The 10,379-nt window shown below is 43.4% G+C and overlaps 1 protein-coding gene across 1 annotated transcript in view; it reads right to left on the bottom strand.

Annotated features, from left to right (window-relative positions):
* Positions 1–83: 83 nt before the first annotated feature.
* Positions 84–10,379, bottom strand: part of FREM3 (FRAS1 related extracellular matrix 3) — a 70,257-nt gene continuing 59,961 nt past the window's right edge. Inside the window, exons 17-24 of the mRNA XM_037399735.1 lie at positions 9,290–9,482; positions 8,447–8,551; positions 8,077–8,204; positions 7,032–7,166; positions 4,968–5,094; positions 3,739–3,926; positions 3,505–3,651; positions 84–2,757 (exon numbers count right to left, since the gene is read on the bottom strand). Of these exons, the coding sequence (XP_037255632.1) occupies positions 2,227–2,757; positions 3,505–3,651; positions 3,739–3,926; positions 4,968–5,094; positions 7,032–7,166; positions 8,077–8,204; positions 8,447–8,551; positions 9,290–9,482 (1,554 nt within the window). The 3' untranslated portion in view covers positions 84–2,226. The remainder of the gene's footprint in view (positions 2,758–3,504; positions 3,652–3,738; positions 3,927–4,967; positions 5,095–7,031; positions 7,167–8,076; positions 8,205–8,446; positions 8,552–9,289; positions 9,483–10,379) is intronic.

The raw sequence follows: 10,379 nt of genomic DNA, 5'->3' as shown, positions 1-10,379 counted from the left end.
CGCGTGACTATTTTTCATTAATGTTTCCACTTCAATACCTTTTTAGTCATCCCCCAATTTTTTTTCCTCTTAGAGCGTTGTGAACACTTTTTCCAATATGATCGATAGAACTATTTAGTTGTGTTTTCTTGTTACAAACCACTACCCATCATACCCCATTTCTGGAAATTCTGTGGCACTGACATTGCCTTTATTGAACTTAATTTTACTGCATAAATATACTTTATTCTTTGGCGTTAGTGGAAAGGCCAGGTATTTACCTCAAGAACGAAATGATCAGCGTACATCCAGACTGGAACAAAATGATAAGATTTTTTCTGCTTAACCAGAAGAAAATGAACCAGAAGAAAGGTAAGTCAGTCAGTCATGCTGAAGTTTGTATTTAATTAGAATGGCCTAACAATGGTAGAATTTTTATTGCAAATAGCAACAACAAGTCAGAACAGAAAACTTAATATGTAAAACAACTCGCTTCTCTCAAACAGCTGCGGTAAATGCAGAGACAGTCTCGATTCCTGTGAGAAGAGCTGCTGCCAGCTGAAGGTGTGCAAGGCAGGAGCTGTCTGGCAATCCCCGCTGTTCCCTGGACCAGTCAGACGGTACCATGGCCACGTTTCCTATACTGTGTGTCCTTTTTCGTGTATCTGGCATGTAATGACTGAGGTGAAGTTGTGTTTCCCAATGCCATCATCTAATGTAGCATGATTTTGGAATTGATTAGGAAAAACCCACAGAACAAATGCTTGGTTTTGGCCTAATTAAGAAGGCATATCAAAAGGCACCATTGCTGTGTAAGCAGAGAAATGCAGCCCTAGAAAAATCAGCTTTTTGGAGCTTAAGCACTTAAGAAAAAGCTGAGACCTCACACATGTAGATTTCATGCACAGCAGTACAGTTCTTGCTAGTACATTAAATGAGTTCCTGTTTGCAGGTTTCCTCATTTGCAGACACCAGCTGGAAGCAGGTGGAGTAACTGTACTTTTTGAAAGTCAGAAGAACTCTGCACGTACAGCAGAGTCAACAGCCACTCCGCAGCACTTCACAGGCTCAATTGGCATGGCAGCCCTAGAAGAAATCAGCCGAACTGCTTAGGCATGGTGTACCCTAAACAAAAATGCTGCAGCCTTCCTTTAAAAGCATCCCTATTCACACAAAAAACCTGAATGCCACCAAAACTTTATAACCAGCCTTAATTAAAAACCTTTAGAGGAAGCAGGAGGAAAAGATTTGTTAAATAGTTAAGCAGCATTGCCTTTGTGCTCGCAGTTTTCAAGTGCCAATATGAGGAAAGCCAAAGCAACCAAACTGTAATCTCCCAAATGACATCCTCTTAGTTACACAAAATCCGTTTTTTTTCAAGCAGAAGTAAAAAAAAAAAGCAAACTATTTGCTCTAGGTGATACAAGTGCATTCCCCCAGTGCCATCTGGCAAAATAAGCTACCTTTTACAAGTATTTGCCTATATTTTGATGTTATAATCAAGCAGAGGAAGAGAGGCAAATATTGTATAAATATGGGAAAGTTGTTCTGAAGTATTAGATTGTGTTTAAAGGTGTTTGAAAGCATTTAAGCATTAACATACTGTTTTTCTAGTGTAGCTTTACAATATAGGTCTTACTGATCGCATGTAATGCTCTCCTTACAGATAATTGCAATTACAGCCTTACCTGTGTGAGGCTCCTGTCCATGTCCGAGGTCCTCATAAAATTTGAGACAGAACTGTTGGTACCATTCATTTAAAAGAATACTGTCATCTGCTACTTAGCTTCCATTCTAATACTACTACCTTCTTCCTTCCTCAGCATTAATTAATTAAAAAAACCCTAACAACAAACAAAAAACCAAAACCCGTTACACAAAAACTAGATACTGTACATGTCATCAAAACCACCGTCTTCTAAGCACCAACCTTCCGTGGTGGATATAAGGCACATTTACAGCTGCATATTCGAAACATTAAAGAAAAACTAGGTTTAAAAAAAAAAAAAAAAAAAGAGAGAGAAAAGCACCAACTGTCATTCATGGAGTTTGAATTCCATAAATGCCACTCATCTGTGACCCTAGTACACCTGCCCTGTCAGAAATAGCTGCTCATTACAAATAATTGAGCGAGCATTAGAACTGGAGCAGCCAATCATCTGTGCAAAGGAGTCAGCCAAGAGCTAGATCTGAGAGCCTGCGTTTTGGTGACACGACATGTTAAAAGACAGGCACCCCACAACTTGGCTAGACTTCTGAACTGTCACCGCTGCTGTGTTGTACGGTCATCGTGTCACTGCCACTGGAGTGGCTGACGGGCGTTTTGCTTTTCCCAGCAGAGGGCTGCTGCCTCTGCTTCAAGAAAAAAAGAGTTACAACCACCGTGCAGACCAGAAGCAGCAGTCCTGTCAGGCCTCCAGTAATGGGTACAATACCGTTGCCAGAGTCCCCACTTGCAATTTCCAGTACAGGCCTGTGATGCGGCGTGCCTGCTGCGACCACATCTTTGTGGATGATGACAGCTTTGTCAGAACGGTCAAGTGCGACATGCTGGATATTCGTGCCCCTGTTTTTATCTGCTCCAGTTTCTTGCATGAAGACTGGGTAGTCAGGGTTGGCTCTTCTGCTGCGTTTAAAGGCTGCAGCGCTAATTCTTCCTTTAGCAGCGGACGGCACATGGCGATAGTCCAGGCTTCTTTTGCCATTGTGCCTCTGTGCATTTTCTTTCGATTGAACTGTGTAAATCGTATGGATGTACCATTCTCGGCCAGCTGCCACCTTAAAAAAAACCAAACCACAAACGCACCAGAACAGCCCCCTCATGCACTATAAACTGAAAAACACCAAGCATCAGATTCATCCAGACAGATGTCCCCAGTTTGCTGCCAAATATGGCTAATTAAAGTCAATGGCAGAAATAGGCACTTGGAGATAGGATTAATCTTTCCTTAATGCAGCCTGCTGAAGTAGGTCAGATAGAACATTGTTCTAAGAGAGCCTGTTTCTTTCTGGAGTTAATGCATAAAAGCTACTGCATTTACCTGACGAACACTAGTCTTAATTTAGGCAGGAAGAACCCCACTTTAGGAGACCAAAAAAAGACTTGAGGAATTTGAATTAATCTGACTTAAAGCAGGATGCGCAGTTGTCTTTTTTCTCTTTTTTTATTTTCCTATCATATACAAACCTTTTTTTTTTTTTTTTTCAGTTGCAAGAAAATCAAGTCTAATTTCTTAGTTTTCTTCTGCATAAAAAGGCCTCTGTGGTAAGCTAAACCAGCGACTTCTGCTCCCAGCCCCAGGCGTACGTGTCTGCAGTAACAGCAGGGCTGCAGAAGGGTAGCTCCGTGTTACAGAGCAACGCTCTCATTGTTTCTGTACTGTTAGGGAGAGCGAACAAAGCAAAGCTGTTGCTGAAGCCTGTCACTGCCAACATAGTCCCCATGATTACCTGCACGCTCTGTTCTCCACCCGTCACCTTTTCCGTGTGAAAGAATTTCTGGGATACACTTACCAGACAACTTACCTGGAAGAGTGGAGCAGATGACAGGCTGAAACCATCCGAACCAGGCTGTTTGACTAGAGGAAAAGCATCTGCATGATCAGCTGCTAATGTAGCATGAAACTCCAGGTTTCCAAAGGCTCTTGCTTGTGTCTCAGGTTGAGCTTTATCCTAAAGGAAGTAAGTTTGGTATTTCCAGATTCACATGGAAATCAGCAATCTAAAAATACATGCTACCATAACTCATTGTTTACATACCAAGATCTTGAATCTGTACAAGAGGGAGGGTGAGTCAGCCAGACATCCGTATTCCTGAGTGTCTGGGCTGTACTTGGGCACGTACCCGTCGGCACCAGTGCAGAGGAACACCTTCTCGATGCTGCAGCTGAAGGAGTCACCGAGATTCTGAACTGGATCCACCATCACTCGGCCATAGATTTCAGATCCTGGTAAAGCAGATAAATGCATTTTACATTATAACAGTCAATTTAAAATTATTAAATCAAGTTATTACCAAACCGTTGTTATTAAAAATTCTCAGGACAGGAATTATCTAGCTTTAAATGTATTTCCCTTTGCACGAGAAGACAGTAGGTTCCATGACTGTTACTACTAATTTAGCATGGACTTTAGTCTTTATTTTCGGTTATGATTTGTACTGACGTTCAGTTCCTGCAGTGCAGCTCTTTTTTTAAGCAAGCTTTTCCCTTCTTTTCACTAGAGGGCAACCCATATTCACATATAAGAAACTCCCCAACCTGATAGCATTATCTCAAGCAAAAGAAAGTTCTTAACAGGGCATTTGGGATTTAGACTGGTAACTCAAATAAGGGATGGATTAGAAACAAAATTATTTCTGGTCCAGCACCGCCATTACCAGGAGTTTCCCTGGAACCTGGTAACAGCTCCAGTCAGTGAGTGAATACAGTGGTGTGAGAGCACCTGCCCTGAGCCTGAACACACAAAAAGAACAACCAAAAGAAGGTGCCAGGTGCAGTTATTGTGCATCCAGTCTGCAATTGAGAACAGCTGCGTGACCAAGTCAAGGAGCCTCAGGTGTACAAGTATTCAATTCCTGCATTTCTGACTAGAATAACCTAAGAACTGAAATTACTTGGCCTCCTCAAAATGGGGCAAAATGTTACAGTGTGGGCGGCTTCAAAGCAAAACAAGCGGAGTGAGGGGAATATGTGATTATGCAGTAACTGAGCAAGAGTTTCCAGAGCTGCAGTTGCAGATACACACACTTAAATTCTGCACCTACCTTTGGAAGGCTTTTCCTCTCGGAGCCCATAAATGGAACCGAAGCATGTTTCAATTACACTAAATTACATCATATTTTAGTGCCTCTGTATTTTACTTTTCTGCAGTGGAAGTATGTAGACCACATAAGGGTTATAAAACTAGTAAAATACATATTCAGCTCTTGTTAGAAGCAGTCCTGTTCTAGCTTTCCCCATATGCTGAATGTACAATTGACATTTTACCTTTGGTAAAGGCTACGTCAGCTCCTTCTCCAAATCCCATTGAACCGTCAGATATCCAAAGCTCCTTTTTGGACAGCAGAAACATTTGAGTATTTAGACTGAACTCTGCTGCCACTGGGTCACTGACCTGTAGGGAAAAGTGATAGGAAATGATAAAAAAATGCCTTGGTTGTAGCTTTACAATGATCGTTGTACACCACTGCCACAGCAGTGATGCGTGGATCAAACCTTTCAGCAGTACACAGCATTTATAAGAATCCCTCCTATACACGTACATACATAAACCTCTCCTTGTGCTTTTCTGTCACAACCCATTAAAGTACACAAACGTAGCGCTTTGTTTCAGCGTTGGTAAGTAAACTGGCAAAAGGTACCTGAGGAAAGAGATACAGGACAGCAACGTATCTTTCCAGTGGCACTTGCAAAAGTTACTGGGAGAACAGGGCTGTGGGCAAGGGGCCGATAAAATAGATCGGGACCGGAACCTAGCTCGACACCCGCTCATTTCCCCTACTCTAAACAACGCGCGTATTCAACAAGCACAGGATGGGAACCCTCGTCTGCCCCTCCTGGGCCCTGGCTACACTGTACGTGTTACACTAGAAGCTGCCTGCAATTCGCCCAGAAAAGTACCGTGGGCCGTGCCTGAAGGCCAGCCCAGGATTGCCCTGCAAGTAAGTCCAGTCCTGTAGTGCAAGGAGAAGTTGCTCCCAGGCATCCCCTTTCTGCCTTCCCCGCTGCAAACACCTCGTGGCTGCAGAAGCCCAAGAGAGCCCAGCACGTATCGACAGAGGAAGCTGGCACCAGCCTGCTGATCTGTGCCTGCCCTGTGCATCTGACACTCCAGAGTGCTGGGAGACAGGTGTAATGCCCAGGAGAGACAGTGGGGAACAGGAGGGGAACAGCTCTCCAACACAGAAATAAGGTAAAGAACTAAACTGTCTTACACCAGTGTTTAATCTTGTTAACCACAATAAACCCAGCATCCAGGGGCAACAGTCCTAAGGGATATATATGTGTGCTTATATGGACAGAGGTACAAAATTTACTTCATACGCAAATGCTACTACAACTCTGGTTATTTTCTTCCTCATCATTTTCCTTTTCCTGTGTAACTCACGTCCTGAGTTGCAGCATGAAGTCTATTGCTGAAGCAGTATCTTTAAAGTAACATTTCAGCTCAACACCGATTGATTTAGCAAACACGACTGAGACATGCATGTAAGTGATACAGGTGTCTGCACACTTGCCAGAAATGCCACACAACTGGGTAACGAAGCAGAAAGTTAAAGAACATCTCCAATGGTCAAAAGGGCTGAACGGCTCTGACTGGCACTGACAAGGCCTTTGAGGTATCCAGTACTTAGAAGGTCATTTTTCATGTATTGACTGAAGGATGCAATGTCACATTTAGAGGTTTTAAAGTTTGGAATGTTCACTAGAAGTTAAGTCTCAGATCCTTGGTCTCCAAATGCTAAGTCATTCCTCAAGCTCACCGCAACAAAAAATCTGGCCCTTGTGACAGTCCACAACAGTAAGTTACTGCTACTTAGCACACTGCCTTTTTTCTTTTTTTTTTTTTTTTTTTTTTCCTTTAATAGGTACAGGAAAATTGTCACAAAGCCACACTAACTCCAAATGAAGTGTTTCGCACTGCTTGAGAAAACTGAAACAATTCTATTGCATTGAATCTCAGTTTTACAAAGCAGCCTCAGTTAACTCTGAAAATAATCTCACTTAGAACTGAGGAATAGGCTGGACTAAGAGGTAAATAAATAATAAATGGAAAACCAAGATTCTAATTACTGGAAAAAAATCAGTTTAGTTTGATTTTATCTCACCTGAAAAGATGAGATCTAGAGCAACCTACAAGCCCTGTAAAACTCCTGAAGCCATCTGAAATAACTCCGTGATGTTCTCTTGACACCTGGTACTGGATAGCCTATGCCAGAACATCTCTTGCTGGTTACAAAACACCTTCTTTTGAGCTTAAATTGGCTTTTAGCTGGTCTTGGCCATGAGGCTTTATGGAAAAACATGCAAGTCCCATGTAAAACGGTGTACCTGTTGGAACCTGATGTCCATATCAAACGCAATTGGGTCCCGTGGGTTGCAGATGACAGGGAGGGCATATTGCTGGCCGGGTGCAGCAGTGCAGGGGATGAATTTCACAGTGTAAGTACCTGAGTAATCTCGTACCTGTGAGAAGATTAGAGAAATGAGCGTTTCTCCACAGCCTACGAACAATCACTTTTTCAGCTCACATTGCCCCCGCGGTGAAGCTGAATTCCCAGCAGCATCCTAAACACTTTTGCAAACGTGGACGTTGCTGTTTATGACCGTGGTGCTTTACCTCACGCACGCAGCATGGGCAGCAGCACTGTCGGCACTCCTCAGCAGCACAGGCACGGCGCTGACACATGCTGTCTCTCCTCTACTTCTCTGTCAAAGGGTAATACAGCACACCTGCTATCAGGCCTCTGAAGAGCTGACCTTCCCGTGGTGGTGGGAATCAACCATGCCCATGTCCAGACCTAACCTACTAAATCTGACTAGAAGTTGATTTTGCTCATACTTTTAGTGAATGCAAACGGCTCCTCTGCTGCCAGCTCAGCAAGAGCTGAGTAACTGGGCTGTGTCCCTCTCACAGAAGCAAGACACTCCTAAGCAAGCCTCTTCTGCCATATTTGAAGCGCAGACTTTGTCACCACAGTAGCTCCCACTGGCTCCTGAGCTCCACAAGAGCTAAGCAGCTTTGTCACACGCCTAAAAATCCAGCTTCTCTTAATGGCAGCCGCAACTCCTGGCTCACAGTTTCCCAGCAATGCTGGAAGAAGATAACATTAAGGCAGATTCTTCAAGAGATGCCACAGCTCCAGCACTGACCTGCGCAACAATGGTACCAGCTAGTGCTAGCGGGAGCACTGGTTCAGGCCTCTGGACTCAAGCTCCAGGGATTGCTGGCTGTCCGTTATGTAATGAAAATACATGACTGCATCCAAATGAGCTGACGCCTACTGATCTTACAGTGCTGACAACCGCACAGGAAGTATGTTAAAAACTGACATTTCCTTTGCTTCCTTAAATTCAAGTCTGAATGCAGACTCACAGCAAAGTCAGAGATAAAACTCCAGTGCTGCACAGGCTGGTGGAATGTTGGCTCGCTTCGTAACAGACTGAGTGTAAACGTGAGGCCAGGGTGGTCAGCAGACATCACCATTGATGCCAGAGATGTTCCTGAAAGAATAGAAGGTGAATTATAATTTGCCATAACTAACAATGCCTGGTACAGTATAAAATTAGCACACAAAAGCAAAGCAGCAAGAGAACAGAAAGAAATTAACTTACCCCCCAGAAAAGGAAATGCCTCAGTTACCCTTCTACACCGAGGCAGACCCTTTTCTGGGGTGTCCTTCTCTGCCAAGTAGACAGCACTACAGGTACTCTGGCTAGCACAGATGGACAGGCTGGCTACGCACCTGGGTGGGACATCACCAGCTGGCCCCGGAAACGAATCTCTGTTTGGAAGTTCACCACTAGTCGCCCTTCGTCATTGATCCGCATACTTGTGGGATAGAGGGAGCCTAGGGAGGAAAATGCCAATGATTTTACCCACCGACATTGCCCAAGCGTGTTTTTAAAGGAAGGTTCTTCATGTATTTGTTTGCATCTGGGGATCTGCTTCCTCACAGATACTAAACCCTGTCACATTTATTGTTCTGAGAGAGACCTCCAAACCCACCAACTCCAGAAGAAATGTACACATTTATACCTGCTAATGGTTCGATCCATTGAGGCAGGTTTTGTTTCTCCCTTTTGCTTACATAAGACCAAGACTCACCTGAAGTCTATCCACATATGATGATAAAACAGAGTGCAGGCAGGAGAAAGGGTCTGGGACTTTTTGTCACACAGACACCAAGGCTGCTCACTCCCGTAAGGTCCCTTTTGCAGGCACTTCTCCAGCACAGGGATATGTAAGTGCTTCCGTTGCCCTGTAACTGTGCACCAATTCAGCACTGGAGTCTTATCTCTCCATAAGAACATCTGCTTTAGGGTTGGTCCGTGCATTAATTCATCTCATTTTTTATAGATTAAAACCAGCATGCAATTGAGGGAAGATTCAAAACATCTAGTTTAATAACATACAGCACTAAACACCAAACCTAATTGTCCTTTGGGTGGGTGTTATAACCGAGGGAGTCAGCATGCTGTTACTGCTTTTGAGATTCTCTGCACTAAAAAGCATCAAGTTACCAACCACATCTCCCATCATCAGAACAGGATGGAGTTTAGAAATGGTGTCATCTGAAACAGCTCACCTTGGAGCTCTGATTCAGGAGGGCTGCCTATCCCATCTTTCCACAGGATAGCTGTGTCGTACACGAAGGTGAGTCTCAGTTCAGACTGCAGATCAAAATGTTGCCAGCCACCAACGGCAGCAGGGGAGTGGAAGACGTAGGAGACAGAGAGAGGAACCCGCAGAGTCACATACGACTGCACCAGATTTAAGACCTGAAAAATATTGCGGTACCAGGTTACTGTATGCAACCTGAAAAAAATTACTTTGCCAACCTTGCATTCTCATGAATTGCACTCTTTAAACCGGAGCAAAACCATCTGCACAGGAACATTTTTTTATCTGTTACTGGCATCACTATTATTTCAGGTGCTGCAAACACCTCACTTCATAATGTCCCCAAATTTTTGCCAATTTAACATTACAGGGTTCATACCGCTTCAAAAAAAAAGGACCATCTAAGATTTTGTTTTACTTTGGAATAAAAATAACGAAAACAACCCTTCAAAACAAACTCCACAGAAACTGAAGGAGGTCTAAATGGAAGTTTCAGATCAGAACCACAGATTCCTTAGGCATTCAGAAAAAAACCCACAAATTTAGAAATAAGTTCTGTAAGTAACACCTCCCTTTAAAACAGATTGAACTCTATAGATTATGGCACCCTGAAACACTGCAATTTACAATTCTGAGTTATGGAAGTCTCTCTCTACCAAGCAAGCAACAAGCAACCAGAATGGGTGGCTAAGCAAATAATTAGTAAACAAATCTTCTTTGGCCACTGAGCACCTATGGAATGGGAAAGCATCAAGCTGCTGAACCAAGGCTGATTCAAGGCAGAGCCAGCACACAGGGTCTACAGCCCCCTGGAATGTCCTCTAATTTAAGTGAAATTGCTGTAAGGGCACTTGTGTGTTGGGTTATTTTCCAAGGAAACACAATGTGCTGTCGGACACTGCACACGGGAGCCACCATGCCTGCTCTGTGACTGATGTTGATGTAATATGTATCAAAGACCTGGAACAATAGCCTGGTTTACTCAGGCAAATTATATGGAAAAATCATATTTTGGGTAAACTTTTGTTTGTTCCTTATCAACCAAGCTTCTCTTT

The sequence above is a fragment of the Falco rusticolus genome, chromosome 1 (assembly GCF_015220075.1).
Source record: "Falco rusticolus isolate bFalRus1 chromosome 1, bFalRus1.pri, whole genome shotgun sequence".
Classification (NCBI taxonomy): Eukaryota; Metazoa; Chordata; class Aves; order Falconiformes; family Falconidae; genus Falco; species Falco rusticolus.
This window is presented reverse-complemented; position numbering and strand designations above follow the sequence as displayed.